General features: G+C 38.6%; 1 protein-coding gene across 5 annotated transcripts in view; it reads right to left on the bottom strand.

The window, feature by feature from the left end:
* UBE2E2 (ubiquitin conjugating enzyme E2 E2) overlaps window positions 1–15,266 on the bottom strand; it is a 212,509-nt gene that overhangs the window by 30,663 nt on the left and 166,580 nt on the right. For all 5 annotated transcript variants that reach the window (XM_015281797.4, XM_015281799.4, XM_040696250.2 and 2 more), the window contains one exon: window positions 10,534–10,666. In XM_015281797.4, coding sequence (XP_015137283.1) covers window positions 10,534–10,666 — 133 coding nt within the window. The remainder of the gene's footprint in view (window positions 1–10,533; window positions 10,667–15,266) is intronic.

The raw sequence follows: 15,266 nt of genomic DNA, 5'->3' as shown, positions 1-15,266 counted from the left end.
CAGAATTATACAAATAAAATAAAATAAACCCTTTGTATAGTCTCTAAGAAGAAAATGAGGTTATTTTTCTAAAGGAGGGAGAGAGAATGATTACAGAGAAAAGAAGTATATGTAAAGCTATGACTGGTTTTTCATTGAGTAAAAGTTTTAGGACAGAAAGGCTATTTGCAAAACTGAGGAAGGGCAAAGTAAAATGGAATATAATTGAGCGACTGGAGGCAATTGATTGCATGCAGGACAAATTACTCCTGGATCTCAGAGTAATTTTGATCACTGGTTTTCCAACGTGATCTAGTCTTAGAATCCCTCACTATCTTAGTTTTGCATCTAATGTTCATATGTTAGGTCTAAACCCCAGAAGCCACCATGTCATTTGCAGCCATGAGGGTGACCAGCTTAACCTTTGGTGAGACTCAGAGGCAGGCATGTAGAAGCACTGCGGCCCTGAAAGGGCTGATTCCACAAACACACCTCGTGCACTTTCAGGCCCCGCTGAATTTGTAGTTCCAAATTGTATCTAGAGGAAGAAATGGCTCTACATTTTTGCATATCAGCAAGCAAGGAATTACAACACACACTCAGAAACTGCAATATTCAGCCTGTTTGGGTTCAACTCCTATCCCCTGTTCTTCATTCCTCCCACTGAAGCCAGGCGACTGAGCAGGGAAAGATTCAGAGTCCACAGGAGAGTAAACGAAAACGAAACTATTTTGCTTGGCCGACACTGGAAGCAGGACTGAGATCCCAGGGCTCTCGTTTCTGCAGCTTTACAAAATTTCCTTTCAAGCTCTTTCATTTCTTACAAGGGTGCAATCCTGCAGTCCTTCTTGAGATGAAACTTCTGTCTTTCTCTAATATTCCCCAGGAGTTCTGTTTTAATAAAACTGCAGTGGCACTACCTGAAGTGGAAGAAGTTGTACTGCATACAGAAAAGGTTATATATATATTAAAAAAATACGATGCCCTTTATGATGATGTTCATGGAGCTCAGGAGGGAGTAAGAATTCTCATGTCAGTTTGTCAGAGTTTATGAGCAATAGATTTGTCTGCTCAAACGGAAATAATAATAAAAAACAAGAACAGCCCTACACTCTTTAGTCATTTTAGACAAATACTGTAAAGCTACCTAAGTGAATGTTATTTACAGCTATGAGGGACACAATATCCATGTAATAACCTTTGTGTTAATTAGCATCCTTAAATTTCTGACTGGGTGCACTTCATTTTATCTGTGCCCAGCACTGAGGCTGCCTTTCTATGACAGGATGATCCATCTCTGTTTTGCAGCTACGGATTAGTAGCATGCACACAAGCAATTGTTGAGATACTTAATGGATTATCGCATCAAGTGCATAATAAATGACTGACCTCATGATGCTCACTGTTTAAAGAGAGAGGTTTAAATATACGCCAAGAGATGAACTTCAGACAGTTCTCACAGAACTTTAGTTGGCAAAAAATAGCCACGGTTTAATACATCGAGGGGAAACGTGATCAGCGTTAGAAGGAAATGTTAACTCATAATTACTTTTGTTTGACCTAAGGAAAAGTCTGATACGCAAACTATTCTGTGGTTGCTGCAACAAAATGCATTGTGTGAGACATAGCAAGAAGTGATCATGATTTAAAAGGCATGTAATAGTATTCATATGGGGGAATCTTTCGCATTGTTGAAAATGAAACAGTATGCAACACGAGTAATTATTCATTATATTCATGGTAATTATGAAGCTGAGTAACTACTCACCCCATCTCAGGAAAAGATATCGAAATGAATAAGCACAGCAATGCTAAATGTGTGCTCTGTAGAAATATACTTAGTTTACACACACACATAATAGCAGAAAACATGAAGGGGGATTTAAATAATCTCTGATGTACCCAGGAGGGCAAGGAAAAAAATTTCCAAAAATGTACAGCTTTGTGAAAGCAAAAGAACAGCGTGAGAGAAAAAAAGGAAATGGAAACCTGTCCAGGTTAGAGAGGTTCAGAATTGAAACAACACTGTAAGATGCAAAATGTCAAAAGCATTATCTGACAAAGTCAGCGTGAGTTTTATTAAAATGATTTTATTTTAATCAGTATAATCTTTACTATATTTAGCAACTACGTATGGAAAGTCAATAATAAAGTGTGTTTATAGGCAACAACATTTTTAAGGACTTACTGCCCTTTTAACTTTTACAAAGCAAATCCTCCCTTACATAGAATAAAACATGTAGGCTGTATTGTCTCAGATGCACTTCCTCCCCGAGTTCCCCAAGTGCTCCTTTCCCTCAGAACTGACTTGATTTTGCACCTTTACAGTTTGTTTGTCTTCTTTAGTAATAATATAGGTAAAACTCCCTTCCACATCTATATGCACACATCTCTACACATAAAAAAGAAAGAGAAATGATGTAAGGTACATTTTCAGCTCACGAACAGATTTTATGCAGTAGTGAGAATGTGTGCAATGTGGCAGAATTACACAGCATCCAACAGCCATCACAGACTCACTTTTGAAAGTGAGTTTGACAGGCAACATGCAAACCACTGCTGTGAGGTAGAAGACAAACCCACAAAATACCTCTGCAGGTACCTGGAATACTGAGCATTTGTAGGAAATAGGAAGAAATTATGAACCTTCTAAGCTTTGGGGAGGGAAAGAATCACAGAATGGCTTGGGTTGGAAGAAACTCCAAGGATCATCAAGTTCCAACCCCCCTGCCACAAGCAGGACCACCAGCCTCCAGAAAGAAGGAAGATCTTTGTTGGTTAGAGTGATTTTCATCAAGACTAAACAAGTAAGTACAAAGCAGTGGCATAAATTAATATATTTAAGAGAGAAATCCATTCATTAGAAGAAATGGCAATTCAACTTGGCAGGTAGTAGAAGAATCCTCAGATATCTGAATTCAAAGGAAATCTTGGAGATTTGCATGGTATTGTTCTATCAAATGTTTTTTGTTTTACTGGTAATAAAGTGCAGATGTGGATCCCTTCTTCTGCCTTGTGTTTCTGCCCTCCATATCTCCATGATGTTGTCATGTGGGGATGTGCTGAAGTTTCTGAAGGAGCCACCTGAGTTGACCCACATTGAGTTGAATGCTGTGTACTGCCCTATAGGCACAGCACTGCCTGCAAACACACACAGCCTATGGCATACAGGGAGCATTCCAGCAAGTGATGATGAGGCACGTGGTGTCAGGGGTAACAGTGACAGGAAGCTGTTGTATTGAAAGGCTGGTCATGTCATGGGGAGGGCAAGAGAAGGCAGACTGAAGTCCTGCCTACAACAGAGCTGCAGATATGGTACATGGTAGTGATCAGACAGCCTGGATTTAAGGCGACTGTGAGTTTGGGAGGCTCGCATGTAAACTGGGTTAATGGAGACAAACGTAACTGAAAGTATGGGTCTGCCAAGTAAGCTTTGTTTGAGCAATTTAGGCTAGCAATATCAAGAAATGCTTATTTTTTCTCATCTACCCTTGCAAGCAGGCAAAACTGTCCTTAACAGCCAATCACACACTAAGTGTGATAAAGTAAAGCTGAGAATAAAAGAAGGAAGTGTCCATTGTACATGACACTAAATTTATGAAATTGGTACAAAGACTGTATCGCAGCAGAAGGATTCCAAATAATATTTTATACACAGAGATTAGTGTTATATGGCAATTACATATAACAAACTGAAGAGATGTTTAATACTGCCATTAAGACCAGACTCTACACACAGTGTATATTATGTTTACAAAGGGAAAAGACTCCCCATGCAGTCTCAGAGTTAATTTAAAACAGCTAAGCTTTCAAATGCTGAGAACAATTTTTCAGTCATTTGATAGACATATGAGATTTACAGGGAGGAAATGGAGTTTTCTGTTATTTTAATTTTGATTTAGAGGTGATTTAGCATACTGCAGCTTTCAAGTCCTGTGAACCATTTTTCAGTCAACTGAGATTAAAGTCCCTAGAAAGATTAATTGTAGAGTTGGGATTAAGAGATTTTATAAATCACTCAAATTAAAAAATAAAGCTAGCAGAGTACTAGGATAACGATAGATATATCCATATTGTATCAGCTACAGCTAAATTGAATTGACACTGTAATAGACTGAACACAGTCAAATATCTGTGTAGAAGTCATTAATGAAGATTATTCTTGATGTAAATGCAGACACCACTGCAGTGACAACTCCTGCAGGAAGTGTGCTCTTCTGGAGTGCTTGTTGTTCTGCAAACACCTGTATGAAAGACTAAGCAAAGATTTCCTGGTCTGGTAGGGCAGTATAAAGGATGACAGAATTATCACCCTTCCTTCAACAATTCTAGCTCCTATAACATTGCATTGTTAATTTGCCATGATGGTTAAACTGCAGAAGACTTTAGGTCAAAAAGTTTGTACACTTATATATAATTGGCTAAATCCAATTGTATGAGTTTTAACAAGTGCCAAGTCCTGCACTTCAGTCACAAAAACCCCATGTACTGCTACAGGCTTGAGGCAGAGTGGATGGAAAGCTGCATGGAGGAAAAGGTTCTGTGGGTGTTAGTTGACAGCTGGCTGAACATGAGCCAGCAGTGTGCCCAGGTGGCCAACAAAGCCAAAGGCATCCTGGCTCGTATCAGAAATAGTGTAGTCAGCAGGAGCAGGGAGGTGATTGTCCCTTTGAACTCAGCACTAGTGAGGCCGCACCTCGAGTACTGCATTCAATTCTGGGCGCCTCACAAGAAAAACATAAAGACCCTGGAGTGTGTCCAGAAAAAGGCAACAAAGCTGTGGGGGAACTGGAGCACAAGGCTTACGGGGAGCAGCTGAGGGTACTGGGATTGATCAGTCTGAAGAAGAGGATGCTCAAGAGAGATCTGATCACTGTCTACAGCTGCGTGAAGGTAGTTTGTGGTGAAGCAAGGGTTGGCCTCTTCTCCGGGCTAACAGAGATAGGACTAGACGGAATGACCTCAAGTTCTACCAGGGGAGGTTCAGGCTGGATATTAGGAACAAACTTCTTAGAAAAGGCGGAGAGGCATTGGAATAGGCTGCCCAGGGAAGGGGTAGACTGGAAGTCCCTGGCAGTGTTCAACAATCATGCAGATGTGGCACTTAGGGACATGGTTCAGTGGGCATTAAGGTGATGGGTTGATGCATTGGACTAGATTGTATTAGAGGTCTTTACCAACTTTAATTATTCTATTATTGTATTTTACTGTTTTATGAGGTCTGCTCCAAAAGTAATCCCTCCTATTTTATTATTTTGGCTCCCTATGTCAGAAGCAGATGTTGGTGGTGTCGCAGTAGAGGTTGAACCTTCCCAACAATATTCTATTACATGTTGTTGCCATGTGACAGATGGCAGCAGAGGGGCACTCTGACAAAATGGTGTTGGACATGGTAGTGCGAATGAAGCAAAGGGGTGGAACTGAATTCCTCCATGCAAAAATAAAAAAATAAAATAATAATAATAATAAAAAAAAGGCACCCAATGACATTCACTGACACTTGTTGAACACTTCTGGAGACCAAAGAGTGGATGTGAGTACAGTGAGGTGGTGGATGGTGCGTTTCAGCAGTGGTAACAGTGACTGTGGGTCATCACTGCTGGTGCAGATGAGCATGTATAATGAGGGCTCTTGTTCACAGCTGGTGAAAATGCATGGCTAATGGTGATGACTGTTGAAAAATACTGTTTTGTAGCTGAGAATTTGCTCTATTGAATAGTGTTATTGAGCTCTTTGTATTTGTTGTAGTTTCCATGAAAATAAATGGGAGGCATTACTTTCAGAGAGACCTACATACACCTATAAATACACATACACCTTTCTAAGCAAGCTGCATATCCCATCCAAAACCCCAGAGAGAGAGACGGGACAAGATAGAGAGCTTTCCTCTGTAAAAGTCAAGGAGAGAACTGTCTGAATCCATTAAGGAGGAAAGGAAGATAGCAGGAAAAAGGACTGAGGGGTGATTAAAGCATTGGAGAAATGCAAGGTTATTTCTTTGGCAGGCCATCTAAGCACTTTTCCTCATTTCTTTAAGTGGCTGCTCTGAATAGGCCACAGCTTTCTTGATCCTAGAACTTGTTGCACTATGAGGCAGACATCTCATTTTGGGGCTGAAGTGAAGCCTCTTTGCCTTATGACAAAGACCAAAATCCCACTAGCATTTGGCCTTTGGCAGAGATCATGTATATATTGTTCAGCATTTTGCAAACCCAATGTGAGACTTGGGGCACTGCTGTAAGGATTTGGGTGGTTCTGCAGGTTGCCTGCTTCTTGGCTTGCTCAACTTATTTCCATGGAGTTACTGAAGCTTCCTTGCAGTGGAGGCCAGCCAGGATTTTTAATTCATTAGGGCATCCAAGAAAGTCAAAGCTAATTTGTCCATTCTCAGATGAGTTATTCTAAAAATCTTATTCTTCACCAAAGAATAAGAATTTTACACAGAGAAATCATACACAGAGAAATCATAGTCTGGGATGGCAAAATGAAGCAAAATACCATGAGTCTTCAAGGCAAACAGAGCTGAAGGGTCACTGAACTTTGGCTCAAAAAGCTGGGAGTCCAGTTTCAAGGCATGAGACCAAGTTGAAAGACTGAAATAGACTGACTTCAAAGAGGAAAAATGAAAATCATGAGGGCAAGTTATGCTCCGACCTACCACGTGGTATCTTCTAGTTTGTTGAAAAAAAAAAAACTTACTTCGATATTATGGTTATGGCTCAGCTTTAGAGAGACACTGACATAACAGGTGTCACTACACAGGCAGACAGAAGGAAAACTGGCCTGTAAGGGAAAGACTGAAGGGAAGCCTAATGGCGGTGATGTTTGGGTGTACAAAACCATGAACATAAAATGAGGCGCATAGTGCAAGGAATAGAGATAAAGGTGTAAAAACTGAAGAAAGCAGCTTAGCTATCATAGAATCACAGAATGGCCTGGGTTGAAAAGGACCACAGTGAACATCTAATTTCAACCCCCCTGCTATGTGCAGGGTCACCAAATGAAAATAACTTTGTACATTCCCCTCATTCTCAAAAAACAGGTTGAAGCATCTTTCCTTCATGTGCAAATGTGCTCTCAGATTTTTAATTTTAATCTATGTTTTCCAACATGAAGCAGAATTGATCAATACGGTCAGGATAAGCATCAGCTCTGCTTATGGAAGGAATTTGGATCCTCTAGAAAATATGAAGATCTTTGTATAATAGAAAGCAAAAAAAGGTTACATCATTTTTTTAAATTATAATAATAAAAAAGAAAGTACATTTATCCAGAATTTACTTCCAATATATTAATTATTTTCTTGATTTAAAAAATATTTTTCTCTTTCCAACGTGCATTTACAAAATGCACGTGCATGGTAAGAGTATGCAACATCTCAAAATAGATTTAGAAAAGGGCTTGTAGAAACCCTTCTGCAGGTTTTAATACACTTTGGATTAGGCCCTTTAATAACAATAACTATGTGACACAGGCATTTGCCTTTGGAACCTCAAGCTGGGTCAAGTAATCACATCTGGGAAATACAGTTTCTGTTTCTTCCCTGGTCTTCTGTGGTCACATTTTTAGTAGATCAGTTTTGACAGAACTCATTTAAATGTTTCCTTAGTTCATGGTAAAAGAGGGATGAAAGTGGCCCACAAAAATCTCAGGAGGAATGTATGAATTCAATCATAGCAAGAAACATGAATTAAACCCTTTCTGCCATGTACTGACACGGAGGTAACCTTGCCAACAGTTAGAGATACATTTAATGTCCTTCTCAGTATGTTCCACAGTTATGTATTTTCTTTCTAGTTTTCTTTTTCTTTTTTTTTTTTTTTAACTTTTTAGTGCTGTGAAGCACTTAAAATTCTAAGATTATTTACTCACATAACCTTAAGAACAATGATTTTAAAAAGACCCCCAAATATCACAGATCTCATGGTGAAGCAGAAGAGTTGCTAACACACAGTGACACAGATAGCACTGTATAGTGATGCCATATGTTATATTCCACAGTACCAGTACTTTTCTTTAGCTAGAAATAAGTGTTCTGAGAACACATTTAGATACCATTTCCCAACGATATTGACTGGCAGCAGCTACCTTATGACCAGTAGTCATCTTTCCACACTGCTTTATTCAAGGGACTTCCCAAACTATTTAACCTGTGAATCAATTTCACAGTATCTGAAAGAAAATGTGTAATGAAGTAGCAAGAGTTTAAGATTTTCTACAGTGGGATTGAAAATAGGGGTTATTTATGACAGTGGCTCAAGTGAATAGAATGAGAATCTATGTGTACAAAATACACTAGTGAAATATTAGTTCTATCTGACACTATAGTCCCCTGTGCACATGTACTCATTACTTTTTTATAGATAACAATTTCTCTCACCATAAATACTGCCCTTTTAGTAATACAATATGGCATCATCCACTATCTTGTCCTTTATCAAGCAGTACATTTTCATATGATTTATATGCACACATTTCTCACAATGACAATTGGCTTCAAGATAAAGACAGACAAAAAATGTATTAAAAAGCGGAGTAAGAACCACCACTTTGCTTGATATTTCATTAATAAGCAAGGCACAGCTGCATTATTCGTGTCTGAAAACAATACACTTGCCAAACACAACTAAGGGTGAACTGAAAAAGTCTTTCTCTCATGGGGAAAAAGCAAATTGGACTATTACACTCTGTTTTAAAAGGATGCTGTTGTATACATTGCCTAAAATTCAAAAGATTCATCAAAAAGGAGACCTGCAACTTGTTTTTCAGATTCAGTTTTTTACATATCAGGTTTGGATCATTGTGAGAACTTCATGTTCTGTTTTATACTCAAGAAATCCATCCAATGGATATGCCAGTACTTCCTAAATAAATATACTCAATAAATAATTGGAAGGAAAGTAAGAAGAGAGCATTGCCTGAGCTCAGTGTTCCCATGCTTTAACTGACTGACAGAAGCTTCCAGTTATAAAGTTCCAACGTTTTTCTTCATTGCACAATCACAATCATCTAAATCAGAAAATCTGTGGTCAGCATAGATTACAGCTCCTGTAATATTTGTCTGTGACCTCAAAGTTTCCTTAAACTGGAACACTAGAAATGGGAAACAAAGTTAGGTCATCTCTATCTGCTACGGCATGTGGTTTTGTCCCATCTATAGGCCACTGATTGGGAAAGTGCGCTTTTACAGAGTGACAAGTATTTTGAACTCATCTCTCACTCTTTTTTTTAACACTTTTTTTTTCTTTCTGATAATAATGTAAACTACTATGAACATCACTATCGCTGCATTAAAATTTTATTTACAAATGCTCCTCTTTAAATATACTGCAGCAACCAAATAGGAACCAACTACTCCCTCCTTCAGTGCAATCTCATCTACTACAGGCAAACATGGTGTCTCAAAGTGTGTCAAAAACAGGGAAACATTTTGGCTCCCACAACTCTTATGGGGACCTGTTCTAAAACCTCATTGTCCACACTTGGAAGGTGGAAAATTAACTTATTTTTACTTCATTTCATAATACACAGGCCTATCAATTTATTTAATTCTACGAACAGCCTTGCTGGGTAAATTTTAAAGCTTCTCCTTATGCTAGTGAATATGGGTGTTAAGAATTGTAGTCAGTCTTCCAGATGAAGCCTTACAATCGTCTTGTGTATGATGCCAGCAATTCCTTATCTCTATAGGAAATGCCAGATGATGCATCGTAGGAGTGTATTTGCATTTTTTTTTTTTTCAGATACATTAGGCTGTTGGTTTGCAATAATCCTGTGATCAACCAAAAAAATTCCATTTTGACATCCCCTCTCAACAGTTATTACTATTGGTTATCAATGACATTTTACACTACTGCACTTCATCCCATTTCTGCTTTTCTGGTCTTCAAAACCACTAGATATTTCCTGTATGAAATTCTAAGCCTTCTCTGTCATGGTAATGATCTGCCAGCTTCATTTTATTGGAAGAGTTTTACATTTTGTGGTTAGCATCATTATTGACAGCATTAGAAAACAAATCTGTAAGGAATTCTGTTAGTTCTTGACTTTCTATCCAATTTTGTGTCTTTGCTGACTTATTTCCAAAGCCTTCCAGAAAGCCAACATAAAGCAATTAAATCTTTGCGAAGAGAAGTGTAGTCTGCATCTGGAGAAGTAATTTGTATGAGGTAGCACAAAAAGTGCATATTCTGTTGGGCTGCCACAGACCCGTGGTGAATGATATGGGTCAACTGGAAAGATTCTTCAGCTGCTTACAAAGGATACAACTCAAATATAATAACCTTCATATTCAAAACAAATACGAATCAAACAAATAACTTCTGGAAATTATACAACCATTTGCTAAATAAATCCATATCTATCCAACTGTATCAGAGACATGCAAGCAAATTTTAGGCAATCATTTAAATTCCTTCCATCAAAATACTCTGTTTAAATATTCATTATTGCCTTGAAAGTTTTATATTTCATCCTACAACAGTAGACCAACATAGATGTTAATAATACCACAAGGAGAGGATCCTATCAGACTTTTAATATCCTCCTACTAACCTTAGGTGGTTTAAAAGGATAGTCCGGTGAAAAGGTAATGTCAAGGAAGAAAACTCCACCTTCATATACTGACCCTGGAGGCCCCAGTATAGTTGACCTCCATTCATAAATGTTGTCTCCTTTGGGTCCAGCACTAAAATAGAAAACAAACAAAAAAATAACATAATAACCACATACAATTAAGAAAATACTGTATCAGTTACACTCTACTAGTAGTAGTGCTGGATTTGCAGCAATGCTGTGGGTTGATAATTGAGTACTGTAGTTGTTCAGTTAGTCCTGCACGACACATCTTACTGGTGTCCTGAGCTCTGTCGGTGAAGTGATATATTCAGCCAGGAAGAGGTATTAAAATCACATTATAAATTATTCAAATAAGCACAGAAAAATTCCTGGCGGTCTTATCTCAAATGTTTTAGTGGGCAGATGTGAAGTATTTACTGTACAAGGATACAGAGACTTTGCTGAGCTGCCTTGTCACTGTCTTGCCTCACATGCCATCCTATTTTCATCTACCTTCTCATCCACCTACCTCATCAATAGCAGAGTAATTACACACATTATTATACAGCACAGTCTGTACTAAAGACAGCGTGGTACAAATGACCTTGCAGCTGCACTTTCTAAGTTACTATCCTAAGGACTCCTGTCAGTAGTACAGAAAGCTGCTTTAGTTGGCAATTTTTACGCTATCTTAAAAAATCATAAACAAGAAGCAGGTTCAACTGTTGGATTATGTTAATTCAAAGTTGTCACTTAAAAACACAGTGCTGAAAAAATACTTAAAATGTATGAGAAATAGTTCTATACATGAAAGAAGAAAAGTCTCTAATCTACACAGTCAATGCTTGGAAAAAGCAAATTGAAAACTACTGAATTTTTTGGGCATTACTATCCCAAATGCTTATATAGCCTTCTTTCATACAAAATAATGCTTATCCACAGAAACATGTATTTTACCCAGAGTGACCTCTTAAGGCATATGAAGACTTCTTTTTGGTTCACAGCCTGCTGATACAAGTCATTGAAACAGGACATGAATTTTAATTAGGATCAGTTGGGATGGGAACTTCTGAATATCTGATTAATATTTTTCAAAGGAATGCAGTGCTGGTAGATTTTTCAAATAAGTGACGTGGTATTGTCTTAAGGCATTTCTTGTGAAACTATTCTTGTTATATTTGCAATAAAGATTTCCACAGTATGCAGGGGTTAGTGAAATAACCCTGCACATAGAACAGATGAAAGCTCTTGGCTATGCTCCATGCCTCACAATGTACCCAAGGCATACAATTATTATACAACATCATGTCATGTTCACTACTCAACTATTCATTTTGTTCGCTGAAAGTTAATAAAACCCTCTTTCACCTGAAATTCCTTGGGCTCCCTTCATTAAAACTTCTGACTGCATGATTCCCTGCATACAATGCAGTGACTTAGTGCGGCATAGTTCATTAGTCATGGTACCTACATCAATTTTCTCTAATAGCTGTTAATGCTTCTTGGCTTTCTAAACTATGTGCTTTCTTAACAAAAATGGGTTACAGAGAATATAACATTATGGAACATTAATTAGCTATCAGCCATACTAACACAACTGACAATTGTTTTAAAGATAAAATCTGGCTTTTAAAATGTCACAGTAGCAAAGTGTTGACTGTTTGCCATCCATCCATCCATCCTTCCACCCACCCACCCATCCATATTTCACAGTGTCTGCAATACATCAAGTTGCTAGCTGCCAAACAAATTTAATTTACCCAGTTCTCAGTTTGCATTAACCTTTGAATAATAAAGCACAGCTGAGACTGCTCTAAGAAACAAACCAGAGAATGAATAATTAAAAACACCTCCACTGCCTCTAGAAAGACCAATGCCGAGTCAACAGGGAAGGTTTAATTGTGACTGAACTAGGCATTAAGGGGCTAATTGAACTCTTTATAAGCCCAAACGAATGTGGGACTATATTGGTGTAATGGTATACAAGGTTCACAGAAAGTAAAGCCTTAAAAAAAAAAATTAAAAAAAAAAAATAGGCAATTAGTTCAAATAGAAAGAGTTAAGAAGCAGAGGCAGCCTAAATCTTACATGAAAAAGGTCTATGATACGTGAAGGAAATCCTTTCTCATTTTCTGCAGAAAAATGTTCTAATACTTGGAGAAGAAATGACTCAGTTGATGCCAGCAGGTTAAATTGGAAGTGATATAAATGTCAATCCCTAAGAAACAGTTGAAAAAAGCAAGTAACAAAAGCAAGTCCTATCTTTATTAGAGCTTACATACCCAGCAGAGGATGGCTGGGCTTTTCTTGGGTTTGAGCAAGGCTCACTTTTTTGTTTAAAACTTCCTCCGATAGTAGCAGTTTCATAATGTATATTATTTTTATTTGTTTTGCCTATTTATTTAATTGCATTAACATTTGAAATGAGCATTCATTAATTAAAATAGTTGGAAAACGCTCCATCTGCCAGTTGAACTGTTTCGGCACGTCCAGCTACAAACGCAGCCTGATCACATTCTGAGGATGCTGATTAACATTAATTGAAGGTTTTCTTTGCAAATGAGAGATGAAGCTTTATTAAGCATTATTATTAATTTGAAGAATAGCTGGAATTGTATGGAGTGTGGGTAGATTGCTGTTATCGATGTTGCCTGTTGGAGGGCTTGCTGGCAGCAAGGCCATTCAGCTCATGTAAAATACAGATTCATGTGCACAGTCAACAGCTGGTACTAAGGACAACAGCATGCACAAGCATAACGTTTTTTCCCTTGCACATTAATAATACAAGAAGTTTGACAGGTGTATTATCTTTGTTTCCTTTCTCTCCTAATTGTTAAGCCTTTTATTTATCCACGTTATTGGCAACAAGCACTACAGCTCATCAGGCTTCACCAGAGAAAATTCCCATATGTGCAAGACCTCAGCCAGAGCCTGATTCTATAAGGTTTATAATGCAAGAGGATTTAATTGCCCTTCTCTCTACATGGATATTTGCCCAGCACGCTGAAGCCCAAATGGTTTACATTCACTATGATTTATATTCCAACTCTATTAGTGTTACTGGCAACTGAACCACAGATCTCAAAGAAAGTAAACTAAACATCTCAGTGCCTGGAGTCCTGTCATCTTTGGGACGACAGACTCGGATGTACACCTGCTCAGCAAAGGGCAGACTAACTGCCTTGAACTGAGCTGACCCCAGACAGGGCATAGAAGAGCTGGTGCTGCCAACTTGGTGCAGAATCAATGGAGGCACTCCCAGTGCTTCCAGTGTTACCTCCTAGCGGCAGAGGGCCGAGGGGGTGCAGCTGGGCAGGAAGGCCCCGGGGGCTTCAAGTTACCAAGGCTCATCAAAAGGCAGCTCCCCTCTGCCATTATTTCCCATAGAACAACGCCTGTTCCACATGCCTGGAGCTGAGGGTGGCTGGATGTGGAGCCCCTTTTGGCATGGCAGCAGCATGGGTGTGTGATATTCAGGAGAAAGAAGTCTATAAATTCATCTCCTTTGTACTCCACTTTCCTTTGCCTCTGCCTGTATCCTTCCATTCTGTCTCTGCTTCCAATGTATGTATTTGCAAATGAAATGTATGCACATCAGTCGCAGTTAGTTGCAAAATACTCAAAATGCTGCTATAACTGAATTCATTTTGCTTTAAATACACTTAATGCACTGAGTGTTTTCCATTCCCTCAAGATGTTTTAGGCCGGCAGTCGCTTGAAAGTAGTGCTGCTAAAAACTGCTTGTCCAGTACAATGAATCAAAAATCCCAGGCTTTTCCTGCATTTAGAACATACTAAAATATTCAACTTAAAATGATGTCGAAGGGCTGTATGTAAGCAACAGCTTCTATGAGACATACCAGATGAAAACTTATCTGGAGAAGTTAGGAAAGTACCGCTGACTTTTAGTTTTATCAGAGCTGATTTTCCATTGCCAGAGTATAATTCAAAACAGTGAAAATACAGAAGGTCAAAGAAATAATGGTATCCCACATGTTTATCAAGTAGCCATATGGAATAAGTTAGTCAAAATAATGTTATTATTTTCTAATCTAACTTAAGTTTCTTGATGAGGGATCGCATGCCTCCCCAGTGTCTATAATGAGGTAGCATGACCTCACGCTGTGTTTCTAGTGAAGTGGAAAATGAGGACCAATGCAATGTCTTCCTTTGCACTCTTTGTCTCTAATCTTGTGGGAATCCACTTTTACAGTGTAGCTGTACCCTTTAGCACAAGGGAAAGGCAAGCCTGTAGCACAAGACAAAGAAGTAACTTCAGTTGGCTTCTTAGTTCTGACATGTGAATGGTGCGTGGAGGGAGGCAATCAGGCCAAATAAAACAGGAAAGCAGGATGGCTGAGAATCCTTCCCATTCCTCAGTACTCAGAAAGAACTGGAAAGGTTCTTCCTGTCTGGCTGAGATTAAGTTCATTTTTACCCTCATCCTTTAGAATAGGGTGGAACCAGTCTGTTATACTAACTTTGTCCATGCTAACTTACTGTCTTTGATATGCTCTACAGTAATTCATCTTTGTCTAATGTGAACTGAATCAGCACACAGAAACAAACCTCAGAATTGAGGCTCCCCTGTGTGAAGTGCAGTCTGTGGTGGACACAGACCCTCTTAACTATCTTTGGTAACATATGGCAGCAGCAGAAGGCCCTATTTAATGCTTTACTATTTAAGCAATTTCCCTCAGAGGAGAGAGACTCACCACACAGTCATCTCC

Source organism: Gallus gallus, chromosome 2, assembly GCF_016699485.2.
Source record: "Gallus gallus isolate bGalGal1 chromosome 2, bGalGal1.mat.broiler.GRCg7b, whole genome shotgun sequence".
NCBI lineage: Eukaryota > Metazoa > Chordata > Aves > Galliformes > Phasianidae > Gallus > Gallus gallus.
Note: the sequence above shows the minus strand (reverse complement) of the source record. Positions and strands in the feature narration are given on the sequence as shown.